This window comes from Hermetia illucens, chromosome 2 (assembly GCF_905115235.1).
Source record: "Hermetia illucens chromosome 2, iHerIll2.2.curated.20191125, whole genome shotgun sequence".
In the NCBI taxonomy this organism is placed as follows: domain Eukaryota; kingdom Metazoa; phylum Arthropoda; class Insecta; order Diptera; family Stratiomyidae; genus Hermetia; species Hermetia illucens.
In genome coordinates, this window is record NC_051850.1 from 44851267 (window position 1) to 44874221 (window position 22955).

Consider the following 22955-nt stretch of genomic DNA (forward strand, 5'->3'; position numbering starts at 1 on the left):
ATTTAAGTTACGCTAAGAAATCGTCCATTTTCCTTTAGGAGGCCAAAAATTCTTTCGAAGGTTTTCTTCCCCACCTAGGAACTAAGGCTAAGAATTCACAAACAAGTCTCCAAGTACTACCTCCAGGTAAGGGCTGGCAAGATCATTTTCTTGTACAGTACGAGTGGATCAGTCATTGTAAGCTGAAACTGAAGTGCAGTTAGATGAGCCGATGATTTTCTAGATGTACTATCCGGCTTAGCAGGGAGCAGCTCAAAAGAGAATTAGCAACATTGAAATTCCTAACAAGTAAAGCTTCAGAAGAGGCTACTCGAAACTTTGAAGTCGGAAGTCAGAGTGCTTATTTCCTATTGATGTTTGTGGAAAAGCATCGGGAATGTCAGCCGCGACAAATGACAACAATATATTATATCTGTTACAAACACTATGTTCAGCAGCAAAATGGAAGCGTTAGAGGAAGCATCTAGAAGACAAATTGGTACAAGGAAGGACTTAAAAGCTGGGAAAATTAAGGAAGCAGAAAACCAAAAGAAGTAAAGGGAGGAGGCTACGAAACAGCAGGGGAACATCTAAGAACACCTCGAATTTGAGTGTTGAGAATGAACCAGAACAAATACAGAAATTAAAACCAATACCGCATAAGAAAGAGCAATGGTGGCACCCTGCTACTGTAACAAAAAATAATTTGTGACTAAATGTCAACGATGATGGAACAAGAGAGTTTTCTATTTTCAAACTGTAGTTTAAAAAATACCCTATGAACATTATCAGACTAAACACGGCGCAGAAAGACGCAAATTGGAATGTAAAGAGAACGAATTAGATACGAAAATTTGCCGTATATTGAAGACATTTCAGCCTTGCAATGCTCTCTGTACTGGTGGACGGCAGAAATTACCGACCTACGGAGGGAGTGTCATAAGCTCCGCCATTTGACACAACGTTTGTACGCCAACGACGATGCATGCGCAATACAACGAAGTGAATGAGGACCCGTGGGACTTGAGTATATGTTCGTCACCCGGAAAATCGGAGCTCTGCGGAAGCCCTGCATACTAAATACCGACCAGATGGACCGCATTGTACTGACATTATTCTGCAGTAGTCCTGTACGGGTCAATACCTCGGAAAGCGTCGGGGATTGCTCCCTTTTCACAATAAGAGAGAAAGCGGTTGTCACGTTGGGGCACTTGTTGCCGAACGCACTGTTGAATAGGCGCAAAGCAGACTTGTCATATTGATGTGATGGGTAAACAAATGGATGTCCGCTTCTGGTTTCAGCCTTGCGCTGGACAAACCCGAAGAAGTGATTTTGACCAAAAAGAAAATCCCGACCCTGCGTCCCATATCGATTGGTGAGTTGAATATACAATCAAAACCAGCGTTTAAATACCTAGGTTTAATTCTCGATTCGAAGATGAGCTTCTTCAAGCAAATCAAAGCCGCAGTGGACAGGGCTGCAGCTAAAGTCGCGGCCTTGAGTCGGCTAATGGCGAATGTCGGGCGACCTACATATATCTGCTACAAGATGTCTCCTTATGGGAGCAACGCAGTCGGTTCGGCTCTATGGCGTGAAGGTATGGGCTCATGTCCTTGACAAGGTGGTGCATCGTAAGTGCCTTACTTAAGTTCGGAGACGGGGAGCTTTGCGAGTGACATCTATTTATAGCACTGTCTCAACACCGGCGGTGATGGTGATCGCGGGAGTGATCCCCGTTGACCTCCTTGCCAAGAGGAAACTTAAGAGAAATGGTTGCCCATGAAGAACGTCAGCATATCCTTATTGAGTGGCAACTTTCTTGGCAAAATGAGCCAAGGAGCAGATGATTGGATGGCTCATCGACAATTTAGACCCATGGCTGAACCGAAGGCACAGTGAGATTGATTACTTCCTTACCCAACTTCTAAGCGGGCATGGAGGCTTTCAGTCCTACCTGCATAGGATTGGGAAGGCGTGATCTCGATTGTGACGGGGAGTTGTTTAGTTGGTAGTCCGTAGCGGGAGTCCAACACTCTGTGCATAAACACATTCACCTACCCCTACTCCTAAAAAAAAAGGTTTTGACAGCGATATAGTAGAACATTTAAATTTCAGATTGCTGGTGCTACAGTAGAAAGGAACTAAGAGGAAATTCCTACGCAAATATGAAGCTAAATGCTCAAAAAACAAGTAACAGTGAGTTTGATGGGACATAAGTTGGCTGCAATAAAGAACCGCCCTGGTAAATTCACTTTCCAATGTGGACGAATCATCATCAGGCTTAACACAAATGCACATTTTAAAGGCACATGTTACAATTGTAACAGAGGAGGTCAAAAAGCACGACATCGTGAGAAACACCATAAAATATATAGGCTTCTCGCCCATAGAAGAAAAAAGGTAGAACTACTTCGCCAATGAATACCATGCAGAAAGGAAACTGCAGACAGCTAAAAGAAGAAACCAGAAGAATAGTAAGTTAGTCACGTAGAACGAACTATTGACATTAGCCGGTTCAAAGTTGTATTTCCGAATAAGTCGACCTTGAAGAAAAGGTGGCATGACAGAAGAAACTCAGATATCGAATATTAGTTACAATGGCAATGTTTGCGACTGGAGAATGAATGCATATACAGAATTTGGAAAAGTGGGAATAGAGGTAGTCACAAGAACGTTAATTGTAATGCCAAACTGTCTTCAGTGAGCCAAGTCAAAATTGCGTCCTTCCTGAAAGGAGAAACACCAGATTCGATATAAAATTCAACTCTGTCAGTGCCGACAACAAGTACCTAGTGTTGTTCAAGAATTCATGACCGAATGGGAAGAATTATTATACTGAATCCGCAAACGAAATTTGGGAGTCGGTGAGGGGAAATTAAGAAATTTAACGATGTCATTATTCAGATTAAACAAAGTGGACTAAAATGGAATCGGAGCACCTTAAGAGACAAGCATATTTCACAAAGGCAGGGAGACAAGCACGTTTCACAAAGGCAGAGAGACAATAACTCTCGATGAGGACCAATAAGGAGGTGGAAAGAGCAACAAAAATTAATTTGGAAAAATTTATCTAACATCGAAGTAATGGCATTGATCGAAGACTCATAAATTGTAAAAGAACAAAATTCCTATTTCTTCGGTTGTGTGTGTCGTTATTCAGGCTTATTTTATACTGAAAAAACAGACAAATTTTATTTTTTAATGCTGAATACTGAGCTTTTTATTCCTCATATACCGGTATTTCGAGGACCAGTTGTGATCTTCCTCAACGAGTTTTAGTCTGAACTGCTTATGGTCCAGCTTGTCCTTTAATACCTAAAAGCAGACCTTAATTGCTATTTAATTTTATTGCCTAATTCACCCAAAAAGCCAACTGTTGACGTTTCCTAAATCACTGTTAATTCATTTTTCCTCCTGTATCATGTGGATGATGAACTCTCTAACGCATCCATTTTGCGGAAGTCATTAACCTCCTTAATTATCCTTACGTTATCCTCCGTTATTGTATGTTTCTCCTCGATGATGTGTCTGGCTACTAATGATTTGAGGGCATGTGTTGGTCTGCTTTTTGCTTTCACCAGATTTGCTTCTCTTATATGTTTGTTGAACCTCGTTGTTATTAATCTTCTAATTTGCCCTATATATGATTTTTCACAATCGCTGCAGGTTATCTGATAGCTTCCACTTTTCTCGCTATCTTCCTTGGGGTCCTTGACGCTTCCTAATCGTGTCTTTAGTTGATATGGTCTGCTGATACATATCACTTCGATGTCACGTTTTCTTAGGATGTTTTCTACCTGGTAGCTAATTTGAGAATGGATGATAGGAAATCGACGTTTTTTAGATGATCCCGCTTATGTAAAAAAATGTCGTCAGGTTATTCCTTTCCATTTTCGTCATTTTTTTACTGATTTTTCCTTCTATGGGCTTCCTGTTGAAACCGTTCTTTTCCCCAGTTTCAATTATGTGGCGTTTCTCATTGTTCTGATAAAGGCATGGTTAGTATGCGATGGAGCGTTGCGTTGTATGGTGAAAAAGTTCGAAACACGGAAACACTTCCGGATGAGGAAGATATGGTTTCATTTGACATTAAAGGCATCTTCCCTAGTATACCAGTAAAGGAAGCACTGGCATACTTGGAGAAAGAAACTAATAAATATCGACGAGTCATCGTGGAAATAGAGAAAGAAGGTACGACAATATATGAAATTAGCTACCCTTTGTATGAGCGAAAGCTACTTCATGTTCAGAAATCAATACTTCAAAACTATGGGGGCGTCACCATGTGTAATCCGCTATCAGCATTTATTAGCGACATCTTTATGGAGCGTACAGAGGAACGTATAGAACAAAACGGTTTTTCACCAAGATTCTGGTGATGATATGTTGATGACATTTTTGCAATTGAGAAACGAAACCAGCTTGAAACCATACTCAACAAATAGAATACGGTCCACAAGAGTATTATATTCATCATCGAAGTCGAATACAACCACCAACTACCCATCTTGGACTTACTCCAGCAACAGAGGCAAAATCGAATTCGACATTTACCGAAAACCAACATCCGCGCTTTCCTCGAACACCGATCGGTCAACTATACGCCCCAACTGCAACAAAAGGCACAAGCTGTCATTCTTTATGGATAAATTGTAATGACAGTTTGACAACCATACCCTGAAAATATACCACCTCACTTAAATAAAATCCACCTAATAGGGCACTAGAATGGAAATGTACATAGCAGTAAAATGCTAACATATGAAGGACTAATGATCATTTTTGTTTCGAATGCCTGCAATCGTTTACTTATTACATAATATCTAGAGGTGCCGAAGGCTTAAAGATTACATGGTTTTGGGTGACAATTTTAAAAGAAAGGCAATACGATCATAAATAAGTCAGGAAACCGGAAGCTCAGGGCTTCAGGTATGAAAGGTTTTGTGTATTTCCTTTATAAAGAGATTTGAGTGTGCATTTGTCTAATTAGCATGTAGCACGTAAAATATGCATATATTATGTGAAAATTTCCACTTTCAAGTAATATTTACATTCATAATCTTGAATTTGCAAAGAAGCGCCAGTTTTGACCTAGTATAACTTTGTTACTAATAGTGTGATTTTAATCAAATTTGGTAGGATCATGCTCTATGCTGTAGCCTACATTGCTGCAAAATTTCGTGATTCTAGAGTGAACTTAAGGGAGGTTTTTCTGTTAATTATTAAAAAATCTAGTAATGTACTATTATTAAGTTTATTTTAACAGGTATCGAAGGTATGAAGGGTATTTCGGAGCCTAGGCACCATATAGTAGCAGCCCCCTGATTTTTTTCAGATTTTTCGGTTGGGTAGTTTCTGAGAATGGGTTCGCTAAAAAAATGACCACTTTCAACCCCCGGCACTCCGCACCTTTTCAACAAATGTCAAAACTAAGACCGGCTTCGAAAAGTTCTAACAGAGACCTTTAATTTGATACCCCACATGACTAAATTTGATGAAAAAAAATGTACACCCCCCTTTTGCATATATGGGGACCCCCCCTTAAATTTGACGTAAACGGATGTAACTCACTATATGCGTGAGCGTTCACAGTTGCCACCTTTCTACCAAATTTGGTGTCAATCGCTATAACCGTCTCCGAGAAAAATGCGTGTGACGGACAGACAGACAGACAGACAAACAGACAGACAGTAAACCGATTTTAATAAGGTTTTTTAACCCTAAAATGAACTAAGTTCACTATAGTGAAATGGAAAGGGATGGAGGAATTGGAAATGGGATTATGAAATGAAATGCTAAGTGGTAAGAAGAGCGGAATGTTGCGTACAATTAAATGAGCTTCTTCAATAGCGCTTCATAAAAAATAGAGAAACAAAGATAATTCGCATGTCACAAAACCAGCAAATACAACCGCCCATGGTATGGTTTGCCATATTATCGCGTTTGCACCATGAGCTTTGTTTAATTTTCACCATCTAGGCTCATCACAACATTGATAGTGATGATAATGAACCTAATGATAATTGGTCACATAAACGTGAATTATTAGTGACTATTTTGGGCAAAAATTATCTCAGATTACGTTTATAATATTAAAGGAAAATATACTATTTTTTTGGTCTAATCTCTGAAACATACTAAAATAGAAGGTAAGGTAGAATTTTCCCAAAAAATTGATTGACATTACTTGCTTGAATGTGGGATTCAAAGTCCTTGCTTTTTAGTCATTCTTTCACTCTCTTTTTAATCATAAAATCATTGAGTGAAAAACAAACTTAAGGTTTCATTCAACTTGCATATTTCATTCGAAACTCATCTCTCTCTTATATTATGTATGATGTTTCTTAGAATGCAAACCACCCTCCTAATTTATCTTTCACTCTTCCTCATAATTCTTTCATAATCCCCAGGATTTGTTCAATTAATTCGAAGAAATTGGTTAACTTGCTAGCGGGCGCTTCTTAAATGTCCGACCAAAAATATTAAACTCCATCTCCACAATTTTGGTTATTTTATTTTGCGAAGGACTTGACATTTTCTACGAAGAAGATCCAAATGCCTCCAAAATTGGATTTGTCAAATCCAACGAGAATTTCAACTCTGTTTTAATGTTTCCTTCGGAAAGTAAAAATGTCAAATCTGTGGTGATATCAACCCAGTTCTTTTAAAGAGACTCTTTAAATTGAGGAAAACGTGTAATTAACTGGTGTTAACTTGAGCGATATTGAGAAAATATAATCGATTCATGCTGTTCACTTGGATGTTATGAGCTGGTGTTTTGCTTTACCATAACCAGTGATGCCGAAAAAATTCAGGGGCTAGTAAATTCGATGAGGCGTAACGTCGATCGGATGATGGTCTACTGCACAGTAGCTGGAAAAATTCATTTGAGTGTACGACATTTCTCCTTTCCTTGTAATATAGCATCACAATTATGGTACATGCCCATGCAAGCGTGCAATTAGATGTATTTTGCCTAGTGGATCGTTATAGGCGAAGGAGAAAAATTAATTTATGTACAGTTGCGAAATGACTGAATGCATCCTATGCTGAACCTGATGCTTGTGGCCACTGTCTGAAGTTCTTTGTTTCAGTTAATCGATCATTGACCGATTATATGCAATGAAGAAAAGGACACTTTTTGTTTCGGAAGACGATCCGCCATCTAATCAGTGGAAGCGTGACGATTCAAGATTGAGGATAGGACAGACGCAAATACGATACGATGTTGTGAAGCCCGCGTGTCACTATCCGAAATTGTTCAGTTTAGTTCTTCCTTGGATCAACCATAGTCAATAGTCAAGATCAACACATACCAGAGCGTATTATCTATATAATTTAGCTGATGAGATATTATAGAGTAAACTCTGCAGTGATTCGTGTAATATTATAATTTTGAACGTTGAAAACACATTGGATTATAAAGTTTCACGCGTACCTGTCCTTGTCATTCATTAACTGCTTCTCTACGTATACCCTTTACAACCTAATGTAGTTTATTCCTTTGACAAAAAACTCGGTGAATACCTGCAATATTAATTTCCTTGATAATCAAATAAACGCCTTCTATCACCCTCCCTGAAAGCATCATACTTTCTACTACGTCAAAAACTGATATGAAATATTCAATTATTTTCAAAATGGCCATGCACTTATCAGACTGACCAATCCCAATTCACTTCCGTAATGCAATTTAACTGAATTCAGTTGCAGTTTTCTCAGCAACACACGGAAGCAGCGACTATGCTAGAATTCAATGATGAAAGGATTGCATTACCGTCAGCTTGTGCAGGTAAGATACGTTTATTTCTCACATTCGAGGCGTACAAGCTCCACCGTACAGAGAAGGGTGAAAGAATATGGGATAGTTGGTATGGAGCATAGCTGTAGATACACCTACATTCTGCATATATGTACCTGGGTAAATTCATTTACGTTCAGCTGCACGTTTCATATACGTAGTCATACAATTTAATGTCCTTTGAAGGACAGCCTGCAGTCATAGGAAGGAGAAAAAATTACTTTACTTACCGGTCCCTGGTATACGGAAACTATCACCGTTCGATATCGATGGTTTCCTCATATCGGCAAGTGCTGCACCTGATGATCGTCTTCGTTCAGCAAATGCCATTAAACCTGAAAATACGAAAAGTTGATTATCGTATTAAGTCACCTTTTCAGAGGAAATGGAAAAGATGATAAGCGCGTGCCAGTTTGAAGCAGAATATATTCCACAGGCACCTGTGCGGATACATTAGCTTGATGAATATTTCTCTTAGATTAGATATTCAGATGGAAAATAAATATCTAGGATTATATGTACGAGTGCTATATAGACCAACAAACAATTATATGCCGTAAAGATACAAATAGCTATTCAGAAGGAAGAGCTTTAAATTCTCTGTCTAGCATAATCTGAAGAGGGAAAAGTGAAGAAAGTGCAGAAAGTATTATAATAAAAAAAAGTAAATTGAATTTTCGCGTAGTTGACATAAGGATGAAATGAAGTTCTATCCTGCCAGAGTGTCAAAGTGTCAGAAGCATCAAAACGATGCATTCCATTTTCCAACTCAAGGGAATGTTGCAGAAATGCCGCTGATAAGTTTTAATTTTTGTTCAACGCGGAGATCAATGACTTTGCGACCAGTTGAAGCTAAATACATATTTATGTTCAAAATTAAACCGTGGTGAAAACCCTACCTCGATTGGAAGAAAGAAATTGATCTACCGGTTCATAATCCATCCATAATCCATCCATATATGGTATTTTCGAGTGAAAGTTTTATTATAAGCAGTATACCTACTTCTTCCTTTCCTTTAAGCTTTGTCCCGTTCACAAGCGGAATCGGCTCGTCATGATCGCTTTTGCCATTTTATTTTATCAAAGGCCTGATCTGGATATAATCGACACATCTAAGTCACCATCCAGGGTATTAAACCGCCGTTGTTACGCCGGACTTTTGGTTGCTTACCATCAGCTTCAATGTTTAGACCAATTTTGGCAAGCAAATTTTCTTTAGCGCAAATTACATGATCATACCATCGAAGATGCCTTTTTCGCAATTTTATCACGATCGGTGTAACCCCATATTGATAGTAGATATCCTCATTTTGGATGAGATCAAGCCATGCCACGCCACTAGTCCAATGCAACATGTTCGCCTCCATTACCGCAAGACGTGGTTCATTGCCTTTTATAGTCGGCCAGTACTCAGAACCATATAGGACAACTAGATGACCGACACGGCGGAAAATTTTCGATTTGAAAGAGACATTGACACGTCGATCACAAAGAACACCAGTTATGGAACACCACACCATTCAGGTTGCACCAATGTGTGAAGCAATTTCATAACGCAGTTCTCTATTGTCGGATAGCATTGATCCTAGATATTCAAATCGTTCAGTTCTGAACAGGCCACTGGATTGGTGGTAATAGTTTCATGGGAATCGGTCGTCAAAAATTCAGTTTTGTTCAGTTTCAATCTGAGACCGTGTTGCATGAGGCGAACATTCCATTTTTAAATAAGTTGCTCGGGATCATTTTTGCTATGAGACGCCGAGACAACGTCATGTGCATAAACCAATATATAGGGCGTCGGACGTTGGAAATATGCCTACTGAAATTGCAAAACCGCAAAGCAAGCTGACGGTCATCATTCAAAAGGATACATCCGAAAAAGAGGTCACTGTGTGCATTCATTTATACCAAAGATCCCTTAAACTATGCCTCTTTCGCCTTATGATTCGGGAGAATAATATGAAATTTTTCGTCGTTTGAATCAACAATTCTCGGTCAATACAAAATCTATAGCCGCTTTTGATCACGCTGCAGAGATGAGGCAGCGTCTGATGAGTTTGCCTGTGTCCTAACGAAGGAAATCGTCCTCTTTTTTTGAAAAGTTGTGTATTTCCTCAAAAATGAGAGTAAGTTTCGTAGATTAAATCTTCAGGATCACTCTGTCTAAAATTTTGGTTCTTCTAGGATGAACCTGAGGAGGGTTTCCGGGTATCGTTAACTTTATTTGAGCAGCTACTGGAATGATGGAAGCGTAGATTTCATATAGATGCATTATTGTTATTTTTTTGCAGATTTTCCGGTAGGCAGGTTCTGAAAACGAGTCCTGTTTCACTTTTTGGGACTCACATTTTGAGCCCTTGCTCCCCATATTTTACTTAATATCAAAAATAGAACTAATTGATCCCTTTTATTTGATACACTACACGGCCATATTCGGTGAAAAAAAATGTTACACCCTTCTTTCCCATGTATAGGGAGACCCCTCCCCCACCAAATTTCATGACCGAATAAATTCTCTGTGACATTCAGGCAGACAGATATTGAATCCATTTTTGTTTCACATAAGTCGGGAAACTGGAAGCTGAACGCTTCAGGTATGAAAAGTTTTTTGTGTTCCTTGTATAGACACATTTTAAACTATGCAGCCAGGGAATTTAGCGCATTTTGGCGGCAGCTAGCGTGATGGGGGGTTTATCGCAGAATGGCAAAAGAGATGAAACGGGTCACAAACGGACACTCAAAAATGAATTTGATGAAGCCACGGGGCAATAAATGACGAGCTGGCACAATTCCTAAGCAGAAATGAAGGTTATCGTGCATACTTACATCGATTTTAGCGCGAAGATTCACCATGCGTTAATGTAACTGGAAATGTGGAGCATATTGTGTTCGGCAGCCCCAGATTTATCGTGTATTGAACGAAATTGGAGGAGGTCGCAAATAGGGGCTTTTCAACTGAAAATTCGAAGTCGAAAAAGTGTCAGGAAATATTCACGAGCAGCTTTAGTAGCAAGAACGCCGAAGAGAAGAATAAGGGGAGAGAACCCCATCGAGCAGCAATTAAGAACTGACCCAGCCCCGCGGCGCAATGTTTTAGAGCAATCCCGCGAGTTGAAAAAGAAGGAGGTGGTTTTAATGAGTAGGAATCTCACACAACTGCATGGCAGGCAAAGATTTCGAGCCTTTCCACACTGCAACGATGAAAAAAAGGACAGACAGACAGACGGACGCACAGACAGACAGGCTATAAATAATAAAAGTAATAAAGCTTTGCTTTACACAAACATCTTTGAAACGTACACCTAAAAACAGTTGGTGCTCAAACATACAGCTGTTATGCTCCACTAAATGACAAAGACAGGTCTAAACCCCTGCGGAAAAACGAATACGATTATTATGAAGTAGCAGCAGAGGCGAGTACCACCCATGGTAAAAAGAATTTTAACCGCCATGTTTTGCTATTGAAACCCGGTAAGCAATCGGAGGACCTATCATACTGTGCAATCTACCTTATAGAAATGCTATCTTTCTAGTCTATCATAATCATTTGGTTATTGTCAAGCCCATTACAAAATGGGCGCGATGGAGGCTCCATTGAAGCTAGCGCAGAGCGCAATGTCTTCCAGCAAGTATCCATGCCATGTTGATGTTATACCTCAAAAATTTCTTTCAGATGGGATAAATAAAGGGCTCATTGACTAAAGCGAATGTCAGCCGTTATTTTTCTAAGCTAATCGAAAGTTACCTCATGAAAAACATATTGTAGGACGATAAAGACGGGCGACCCAAGAAGGACAGCGTCATGGTGGAAGTTTCATCAGTCTCAATGCAGGGTCATTTCCTATGGGACGTGATATACAATAAAATCCCCGTCCTCCCCCTGCCGAATGGCTTCACAAGAATTACCGAAAAAGTCACAATGACGGTGAAATGATTTCCAAAATAATTTTGAGTACTGAGAAGGGGATTCAGCGGCGATACGGCGAGATTAACTACCCCTTGATACAATTCTTCGTTGAGCGTCGTTAACGATTTAGTTTGGATCAAGAAGACTGTACACAGAAGATTCAACTCACAGCACATTGAAAGAAATTTTATGGAGACCATAATATCTTGCACACGTCAGCAGATAATTGCGAGTTGCAGCAAGCACGTAGCAAAATTTGTTATAGCAATAGATACTGCATAGTTGTTTGGTGACTTCAAAAATCACGGCGGTAACCAAAGGCAGAACTTCCTTAAAAATTCATTTCGGTTTAAAGGTAGTGGATCTTAAGGGAATTACTCAGCGAATGAAGCTTGACAGAAGCAAATACAAGCAATATTCTCGGCAACAGACCCATCCTCCTGACTTCCTAGGAGAGGAAACTCCTAGAGAGTCAGGAAGGAATCGCTAGATGCATCCAAGATCAATCTTCCTGTTGGGATAAGATGAAAAAACACACACAAAAAAACCAACTAGGCGACATCGACACACCGACACATTAATATCACTTACCTACCTCATCCCTACGCAAAAAGTGCACAATGAGATTCCTTGCCCCTTTGTCGCTGAAATTTTCCCCCCTCCCCTTCTGGGGTTGGATCGTTCTCCCCTCTGTCCTGAATGTGGTAATCCACTTAAGGACGCAGGGAATGTTACAGTTTATAAGACAAGCGACCATGCGACGAAGTTGGCAGAAATAGTAGAAGTGTAGTAATAGCTCGAATGTGGTTGACAGATAAGAGCGCAAGGTTTGGCACCATATATAGTTGACAGTTCTACTTTTGTAATTTCTTTCAGTAACTGACTCTACAACTTTTGCAGTAAAAATCGCGATTGACCCGGACGATATTGTACCGAGGAACAAAGGTCGACTGTGGACATTGTAGAAAGAAAAAAACGAAATTACGGAAGTGGTTTGGCCGTCATAGTTTCTCAACTAAAGCCTTACCAGCAACGTTTCGGCTATTCTACAGAACAAAGAGGAGCTCGAAACTTCACCAACTTGGAGCAGCTCGCAGAACTCTGCTGCCGAGAATGAAAACCATTTCCAATCAACTATGCTCAAAAATGTAGCCAAAGCAGGTTGTCGCGTGCACGCGTTGTTGATAGGCGCGGCAAGAAGGTAATGCTCATCTGTCATTGCTATCCTTATATCGCTGGAAAAATGAATATAGGAGTTCAAGGTCGAAACTGAATAGTCCACTGACACAATACGTAAGTAAAGTATGCATGGTTGTCTAAAAACCAATGTGTGGAATGGCGCGTCTATCACAGCGCTATTGTTGTCAATTCTTAGCAACATGCTCCAAAGTGTCTCAATTTACCACAGTTGCTTGGACTCCTCCTCCACTAATCTGCACCATGTATAGGGCCTACAAATAAGTTCTGTCGGTTTTTTTGTTAAATTTGAAGCTTTATTGTGAAAAATTGGTTATACATTCATTGTTCAAAGTATTGCCCATCGCTAGCCACAACTTTCTTCCATCTTTCAGGCAATTCATAGATACCATCGCGCCAAAGATTGGCCGGCTTGGCCGCTATCCACTCATCGAGCCATTTTTTGAGTTCCTCGTAACTGGAGAAGTGCTGGTCAGCCAGGCCATGCTGCAGCGACCGGAACAAATAGTAATCAGAAGGAGCAATGTCTGGAGAGTACAGCGGGTGGGGTAGGACTTCCCATTTCAACATCTCTAGATATGTTTTAACGGGCTGTGCAACATGTGGACGAGCATTGCCATGTTGCAAAATAACTTTATCATGCCTTTGCTGGTATTGCGGCCGTTTTTTCTTGAGTTCGCGGCTCAAACGCATCATTTGACGTCGGTAGAGGTTGCCCGTGACCGTTTCGTTCGGTTTTAGCAGCTCATAGTATACCACACCCAGCTGGTCCCACCATATACACAGCATGATCTTCTCACCATGAATATTCGCTTTGGCCGTCGATGATGAGACATGGCCGGGGTATCCCCACGTTGCCCGACGCTTGGGATTATCGTAATGGATTCACTTTTCATCGCAAGTAACTATTCGATGCAGAAAACCCTTCCTTTCTTGTCGTTGGAGCAGTTGTTTGCACGTGAAAAAACGGCGTTCGACGTCTCTTGGCTTCAGTTCATACGGAATCCAATTTCCGACCTTTCGGAATATTCCCATTGCTTTTAAACGGTGGGAAATGGCTTGCTGAGTGACTCCAAGTGTTCTTCCAAGTTCTTCTTCCGTTTGCGATGGATCTTGGTCGAGCAATGCCTCAAATACTTCATCTTCAAAAATTGTTGGCCGTCCGGCGCGCTCTTCGTCTTCCAAGTCAAAATTGCCACTTTTAAACCGTCCAAACCACCTCTGACACGTTCGCTCAGATAGAGCATGGTCACCATAAACTTCCACCAAAATGCGATGACTTTCGGTTGCTTTTTTCTTCATATTCAAATAATGAACTCCCCGCAAAAACACATTATTTGGTACAAAATTGGCCATTTTCGTTGATGAAAAAAATATTGTTGTTTACACTTCAATTAAATAATTTATACTGACGTTTGTGGCTATTGACAGTAGCTTTCCCATGAATGTTTGGAAATGTGGTTCAATGGAATAAAAAACAAACTGCGCCATCTATTGTGAAAACCGACAGAACTTATTTGTAGACCCTATACTTCTAGAGCATGACAAAGTTGCAGCTTCTTCATACTGGCGTTAAGTTGATGGCACTTCTACACTTTGCACAAAACAGAGACGATGTGATGATTTTTTTTTTTAACCCATCTACGTCCTCCAGTCAAGGCAGCAGCCCGGCTTGAACTTTCTTCTGAGATTCTACCCAGCGGCAGTACATGACATTTTACATCGCTATATGTCGCTCTGAGATAATAGCTTCTCTGAAATGACCCTCCTAAGTAATACATTCATAGTATTCAAAGCCTTCTTGAAATCGAAGTAAGGCAGGTGAATTGGGGATGTCTACTATAAAGTTGGGATCTTAATACATTAATACAATAATACAATATTAATACAGTTGATACAGAAGAATCCAGAGCGGAAACCTATTCTATGTTAATCAAGCTACGTAGGTGGTATTTAATGCGCTCCAGGATTATTTTTTCGACAGATGAAAATACACGCACTCACCCTGCTCATAGTGATGAAGTGATGAAGAAAGCCGTCAGCTCCTTGCATTCATAAATTCGCCTTCACGTTCCCGTAATCAACCAGGTCTAGCAACATCCCTTTGGGACATAAGCAAATTGAGAAAAACTTACCCACACCAGAGTTAAAGGCACTTTTGGTGGCGGTCCGATGTTCTCATTATTTGCGAGAGGGTTATTCACACACATTGTCGCCTACAGTGTACCGTTGCGGTTTTGAGTCAAGAGCTCTAACACACTTCAAAGCGTTGATCCAATTAGATTTTTGTGAGTGAGGTCTATCTAGAGGAGTGTTTTGAGATAGCGGCGAGGAAGGTGAATCTCAAATCAAGTGGCCAAGGATAGCCTCCATGAGATGATACCGGGAAACGTTGTACTCATTTTGGTTTGCTGCCGTAATGCTCCAAGGTTTCTAAACGCGGTCAGACCCAAGCTTGCACGGAGGCCCATCCGAAGTGGCTTTCAGCGCGACACCTTACTATGATGGTGATATATTGGTATCATGGAAACCAGGATAGCCCACTGAATTTACATGTCTTCGGAAAACTCTTGGTTCGTATACTTTTAGCCCGGTTATTAGCGGTTGGCCTTCGAGCGGCAGTTTCATGGATGTTGTGGTTGACGTCCAAGCGATCAACGCGTGAAGTTGCGTTTCATTTCGGATGCCGTACTTCGTAGCTCAGTAGGGATTTACGTAGGTCTTGCATCCACTAGTATGTTGAACTCAGTATATAATGGTACTGTTCCCTTTGTTAAAGCGGGGCTTCGACAGAGATCATAAACTCAATCCGTTTCTTAAGAAGACCGTCGGGTTAATTTTACACGACAGGAACGTACGTTAAATCAACAGAACTTAACCCTACACCATCTTTGATCTGCCTCCAACGTCCAGATCCCGCCAGATCAAGCGTGGCTGCAGTGGCCTACGGGTGGCGTCAACTCTCACCAGGATGCGAATGCCGACCTTGAGCTGCCTAAGCGCCTGACAAGATCGCGGCGGTGGTTTCAATTTGGCAATGGCCATACCAGCAGCTTTCAGAATCCGATGTCAACGTTCCAACATTCCACCGGACTGGGAATGGAGGGCAGTTGTCCGATGATGTTTGAAATCGAAGTGTTTTCCGACTTGCGAGAAAACAGCAGATTCGAACTGCATTGCATGGTCTGTGATTATTACGACAGGAACATGAAAGTGAAGAATCCTCAGCACATGGCTGTGCTGTAATATCCTTCACAAATATTGTTTCAGGCCACCACGAAAACCGATCGATGATCGCAAGGCAATACTTGTATGAATCTCGCAAAGAACCTATAATGGCGAGATGTGTGGTCTGGAAGCACTTCGTTGACATAGGGTCTCACCTACTACTCTTCTGGCATACGATAGCTTCTCTGGCTCAAGAATTAACATCCTTATTCATGAACGGCAAGAAATATTTGTTAGCAACCCGCCGGTTCGTCGTCCGGATGCCGGGGTGGAGAAACTTGTGCACTGAGCGAAATACTTCCTTATGAAAGTGACCGGAATATACGAATTGGTCGGTTCGGAAATTTCGCAGCACACGGAGGAAAGTAAGCTGAAGGTAGGGAACTCCTTTAACGTGTATTTGGAGTCCAATTGCAGGCTCTGAGGAGCTGCGTTATCATTCTACCCTTCAGAGATCGCCAAAAAATCTGTTCCCACTGTTCTGGGACAGAAAAACAGTGACTAACCGAAGTAAACTGCCTTATCAAAAGTTAGGAGCCAAAGCTGAGTAAACCAAATGTAAGAGGCTTAAGGTCCGTGAGCAAAGTAAGCGGCCTGTCTTCTGATACGCGGCTAATAGCTCACAGTCGTATGTGCTGTAGTTCCGTTAAACGTGATTCAGCTACTTTGGTTGCGCGGTTTGACTCATCTTTTGGTGAAGAGCAATAGCAACTGCAATATTTGAGCCATCGAAAAACACACCTAGAGGCGCATCCTGTTGAGGGAATGCCAAAAGTGTTGCATCTACCGACTATTGCCTGATGGTACCAAACCCCTGCGTAGCTTGCAATTACCACACAAACTCCCGATTCCCCCGGATTCCCTGATGTTAGACCCAGACCCCATTAAGAGGGAACTAGTGGTGAGCCGCAAGGGTGCAAGAAACGGCCGTAGTTGTTTACCATGCCCAAGAACTTTCTAAGGTCTTTGACTGTCTTGGGCAACGGGATTTTTGCATTTTTTACGTTGAGAAATAGGCCATTGTCCAGAAAGCGTTGAAAAATGCACCCGAGATGTAACAAATGCTCGGACTTGGTTGAGAAGGTGAACTGAATATCATGCAACAAGCCAAAAGTCATCCGTGTAGAATCGAAGAGTCCGAAAGCTCTGCAAATTGGAAATTTTTGGAATATCTCAGGAGGTTTCCCGTGCATAATCGTCAGATCACTAAGGCGTCTGTACTAACCACAATGCCGACATTCGCCATTATTCTTGGGGACCAGATGGGAGTGGAGATGACTAAAAGTCGCACACCAGATTCACGTCTGCTACAACTAGGCTTTTTAGAGTACACAAACAGTCGTGCCAAGAGGAAGAGAGAGGAGAGGAAGAGAGAGGAGAGGAGGAGAGAGGAGTACTCCCTAAGTTCCTATCGACCTACTTCGCTTGAGTCCAGTATAGCCAGCCTATATTGTCGCAATTCTCACTCAAATTGCAAGAAGCAAGTATTGTTGGGGCTTCGAAACGGCTGTTGACGAGAGGGTGCACGTTCTAGAAACCTTTTTTGATAGGTAGAAGTCGTAATCCTTAAGTCAGTTCCTATCTAAAACATGTCGCTTTTGAGTTTCCTTCGACGTTAATCAAGGAATAATTTGAGCGTATTTTTAACCCCAAACTTATTGGGCTGAGTTGGAGTCTGATTGGGAAAATACTTCGTGCAGAAGTTCATGGTCAAAACTCACCACTCCACTGATCCAATAACTAACCTAAGGTACATAATCATCTATCAATGGCCTCCGACAAGGGACAAATCGACCCCCTTTTATGCAATCATTAGAAAAGCAACTTTTCTGAAATGTGATAGATAAGATTCAATAAAAATTGTTGGTTAATGGATCTTAGATGATAATGTTTTCTGCACTTGGGGTAACCAATCAGAGACGAAGGTGGCTCAGAAAATATATTTTCGGGAAATTGAGGGCCAGAGGGTCTCGTGTGCCTTATGTTTGTTCTTTGGTATATATATTAAAGTAATCATATCCCTCTTACATTAAAGTAATTAGCACTTCAATTTTCGGCATCTTATTATTTCTTGAAAATTGAAGTAGGGCTCATTTTGAATCCCAAGCAACTTCCCAAAAATATCTTAATATAGAAACGGGGGAAACATTTGCAAGTGGAAACAATGAGAAACGTCTCTTTTATCATGGTCCTCCAGATTTCTGGAGGTAGGGATTCCTAAAGTCAAAATACCCACACAAAATTAACATCTCATTTAGCTGATATTTCAACAAGTCATCTTAAACCGAAATACTGAGTGGGTTCAGTGTATTTACTGTACATTCCGCCTCCTCCATAAGAGAAATTTATGGGAATTGCATAACAAGCCAGGCGAGCCTTCCAAGAATTTCCACACGTATGAAAACATCATCAATTCAAAGGATTGACCTTTTGTATCTGACGTTTCCCGACCTCAACTTCACAAACGCACAAAGAAAGCGAAAGGAAAAGGAAGCGAAGGAAAAAACGTAAAAGAAAATCCTGAATAATTATTCATTCATTCACTCACCTTGTACGGAAAGCTTCCGACGCTCTTTCACAGGAGCCTCCGGTTGAGCACTTTCATATGGCAAGGATAACGACGATTTGTTGTTGGGATTATCTGCACCATCGGTACCCTCCTCAGCGATTGTGGGTGTCAACTGAAGCGTCGTCCTTGATTTCTCTTCAGGTGTTCTTCTGTTACTGTCGCTTAAAGTTCCTTCACTTGGCGACTTATCACTTTCCGAGGGCGGTTCCGATATGCTAATCTGATTCACAGGCAATGAATCCGGCGGGACCGTTGCTTCCGGTGGTGGTGTATTGGGGACTTCAACAACTTGCGGAAGATTCCGTGCCATCTTCTGTGGAAATTGATAGAAAAAGCTTTTGGGTCGATGCGGATTTATGTAGTTTAAAAGAATGCATTGAAATTCAATGGGAGGATTTCAGGATGTCCTTTTATTGATTGAATTGTTGTGTCATGCTTACCTTAGGCGGGATAATGAGATATGTTTCGATTTTGTGATCGGCTAAATATGGGTCCCGTGAACCTCCATTTCCGGGCTCCACTTCGAACTTATCGCCCAAGTACTCAAGGGTTTGCTTTGTTATGTGGACCCGCCTGGAAATTTTTTAATAAGAGTTAAAATTGTGATTAGTCCTTGGGACTTTGAACTGATTCTTTTATGTATTCATACTTTTATTTAACAATTTATTTTTATATTCATTTAACAAGAACAAAGGTATGAGCATACAATCTTGTCTTAAAAATCCAATTCAGACACTCGAAACACTTAATCTTCTCATTCTGAGATGCAAAAATCTGAGACGATGTCAAGTTGTCTGCGCAATCATGAAAAAATCCCCCTTTTTAAAATCACCTATTTCAAGCTGTCTAAACATAGGATGAGTGTTGATTGATAGGCAAGAAATTCGCTAATAAATTGAGTCGCCTAGACTAAAGCCATCAAGTGAAAACTTTGGGGAAAAATTAAGAGAGTCAATCTCTCCATTAGTGACTTTAGTAGGAAGGACAATGTAAACAATTCCGACGAAAGCAGAAATTCAATAATCTTTTAAGGATGTTTTTGATACTTACTCTAGTCACTCAGGGAGCGCGTGGAAACCTTCGGACGAAGTGAGATTTCAGATCCCTGGAATGGTTCACTTAGTTCTATTTTGAGAAAAAGTTTTAAGTTGTGAGTTAGATTTCAATGAGGGATTGAAATTATAATAAATTGTTGGAAACACGTTTCAGATCCTTTAATGAATATACATTCACGAAAGGATAGTGGCTATAGATTACAGACCAGAAGGGAAGCACATCCCTAAGTTTACTCAACGTTTTAAGCAAATTGTCAATGGAAATTTTGAATCAGGGACATGTAATAATACCAACATTTGCAAATACCGTCCTACAAGGTTTTCGCCCCCTCCCTTTCTCGATTCCCAAATTAATGCAAAAATATTTCAAAAACTTTCAAGAAGTATCCGTAAAGCAAGCAAGCTCCCCTCTCCATTTTCCGTCTATTTTCATGCGAACGCTCAAATTAATTTATCATCGGGGCCCACCCTCGAAGCAGATATCTATGTAGGGAAGTATCTGCTGGAGTTATTGTTCGGAAGGTGGCTGGATTTCAATCTATGCCGGGGAATCCCAGCATTTTGCTATGCACATATTTTTAAGAAATTTAAATACCACTAGAACAATGAATGGAAGTGGGTGGGCGAAGCTATACAGCATGAGAAAGAGAAATTGTTTTTAAAAAAAAATTCATAGAGCTTTTGTAATACGAAAATTGATGAAATATTTTGAAGAATTTCCTTCTGCTCTTGAATATAATGAGCTTGATTCAAGGTATTTTGGGAATTTTGCTTAGTGAGTGGTACCCAGCTGAATGGAAGTCGGAGTAAGTGTGAGAGTGAGAGGTTCATGTTGGACTTTGATATTAAAAAACATTACTCAAATTTTAGGGCTTAAGTGAACCTTTTGTAAATTTCTATCAAGCTCATTATATAATATATTAAATTTTTTGGCAAGAATTTCAAATTCAACCAATAAGGGCAATAGGGAATGATGGACGATTGTCCATCAATATCAACTGATACCATAACCGAGACTCCTATTCTGCACAACGTAAACGTAAAATTCGCAACTTACCCCCGCTATGCCGGGCGACCTTTGAGGCATTTCGCATTTACTTTAGCGCTGAGTTTAGTTTTGGCCCGGTAGTTATATAATGGCAATCGGGGAGTGGCCAAAACACCATCCGAGTTGATCACGGTCAATAAGAGTGTCCCAAAAACCTGAAGAATTGGCATCCAACGTGGGACTAGACATTCATAGCATGCGGTCCTCAATTCGTTAAGTTCGGAATACAACGTTTGTCCAGTTATGGGATAGGTAGATAGGTATCAGTGGCCTTTAGCACTTTGGTGCGTCGTTCTGATGCCACAAACTCCTAAGACCGTGACTGTTGCTATGCGAGGAAGGAGGCAGAGTCCAGCCGGCTCGGATCTTCAGAGCCAGCCTGTAGCATTCGCGAAGGAAAGCAGCTCTCCCACCCTGCAGCTAGAAATCTCTGAGGTCCCCAAAGAATGATTTACCCAGTGTCCGTAGCCTGACTCTAGCTAGAGCTGGGCAATCGCAGAGGAAGTGCCTGTCGCTCCACCCCCCCCCCCCCCCCCCCTTAACCGCAGCTTTGGCAATGCGAACTGGAAGGTATGTCGAGTTGAGCGTATGATCCCCGTGCGCACTGCTGTAATCTTGTACACATTTGCACGCGTCTGACATAAAAGCCCTCGTAATCGGACTATGTTATTACTATTATTCTGTTAAAGGAAAGTTGCATCGCGTCTTTGAAGAACTATTGTGCCCCTTTTACTGGTTATAGTGTACCTATTGATCATAGTATCTCAAGCATGCCTATAACCGATAGGAACTTTAGTATGTTCACTACTTCCAGATCTTTCAGCTTTGCATCTGGTATTAAGTGTTCCCCCAGATGCCTCGACCTACTTTGCACAAGTGCCGGACACTGTCCCAGGACGTGTATAGAGGTTTCATCATCCTCCTCACAAAACCTGCAGGCAGTGTCCGTGGATATCCCTAGCTTCCCTAGGTGATAGTTCAGCCGACAATCACCAGTGAGAATTCCCACTATGATTCGGAGGTTCATTTTGGTGAGGTTTAAGCAATCCTTTGTGCGTATGGGTTCGTATCCCCCAATAAGTACCCTGGACTGCTCCATCCCTGGTAGGCCCACCCAGTAGAGTTCCCTTAACCGTTCCTCTTCATTTCTTAGATCCATAGCCATGAAACCGTTTCCGATTCCACAGAAGGATTCTGGCTCGTGTGAAGGCGTCCCTGCTCCTTTTTCGGCTAATTCGTCCGCCTCGTTGCCTTCCAACCCAGCATGTCTGGAACCTAAAGTATACAGACCTTGTTGGACGAGCCGAGTGTATCGAACTATGTTATAGGCGGGCCAAATTCTCCTTGACTTGACACAGCTTGTAAGCCTTCGCCATCTCAGGCCCGCGACTGCTAGGCAGTGCGAGTAGACTCGGGTCTCGACAGCCGCCACCGGAACATCGAGTGTATTCGCCGAAGGACTGTCCGTCAGCCCGCTCATTGCCCTCTATGTTCCTATGCCCGGGAACCCGGAGGAGAGTGACCTTGAGCGTGTCGCCCAGACGGTTCAGCGCTCTCTCTGCAACGCCCTACCAGCCGGGAAGGTGTCGTCGCTGAGTACAAGACTTTGATGACTATGTTACGCTTGGGGTTCGAATCACGCTCCAGCCATCGACAGACTTCCAATATCGCCAGTACTTCCGCCTGGAATACATTGGCGAAACCTGGGAGACCATACAACTTGGATACACCGTGTGAAAACCCCCTCGCCGACTCCATAGGCCACCTTTGATCCGTCCGTAAAGAATACTGTAATATAGTCTTGCAATGCGCCACCGGTCTTCTACTTTGCCCTGGCTGGAAGGTCCACAGCAAAATTTCTCGTGAAGTTCAGCTTACGTATGGCATAATCCGTGGGGGATGCCTAGATTTCCCGAGGTACTGTCCAGTTATATTATGTAAACTTGTGGAAGATACCCTCTAGCATCCAACTTCGTTTCGGTTTGTCGAATAAGGATGAGTTGGGTTTTCAATCTTAATTTCAAAGTTTAGGTGACTTGCCTTTTCGCATCCCACCTTGTGGAGTAGAGTTGGCTATCCTTTCCTTGGGACCATAGCTCAAGTGCTTCACATTTCTTGTGTTCGTCTTGGGATTTATCCTCCTGTAAGTAGTTGTCTTCCAAAAGTCTCT

General features: G+C 41.5%; 1 protein-coding gene across 5 annotated transcripts in view; it reads right to left on the bottom strand.

Moving 5' to 3' along the window:
* Positions 1-22955, bottom strand: part of LOC119647624 (adenylate cyclase type 2) — a 240162-nt gene that overhangs the window by 51045 nt on the left and 166162 nt on the right. For all 5 annotated transcript variants that reach the window (XM_038048671.1, XM_038048673.1, XM_038048674.1 and 2 more), the window contains 3 exons: positions 19123-19255; positions 18662-18995; positions 8012-8116 (listed from right to left, as the gene is read on the bottom strand). In XM_038048671.1, the coding sequence (XP_037904599.1) occupies positions 8012-8116; positions 18662-18995; positions 19123-19255 (572 nt within the window). The remainder of the gene's footprint in view (positions 1-8011; positions 8117-18661; positions 18996-19122; positions 19256-22955) is intronic.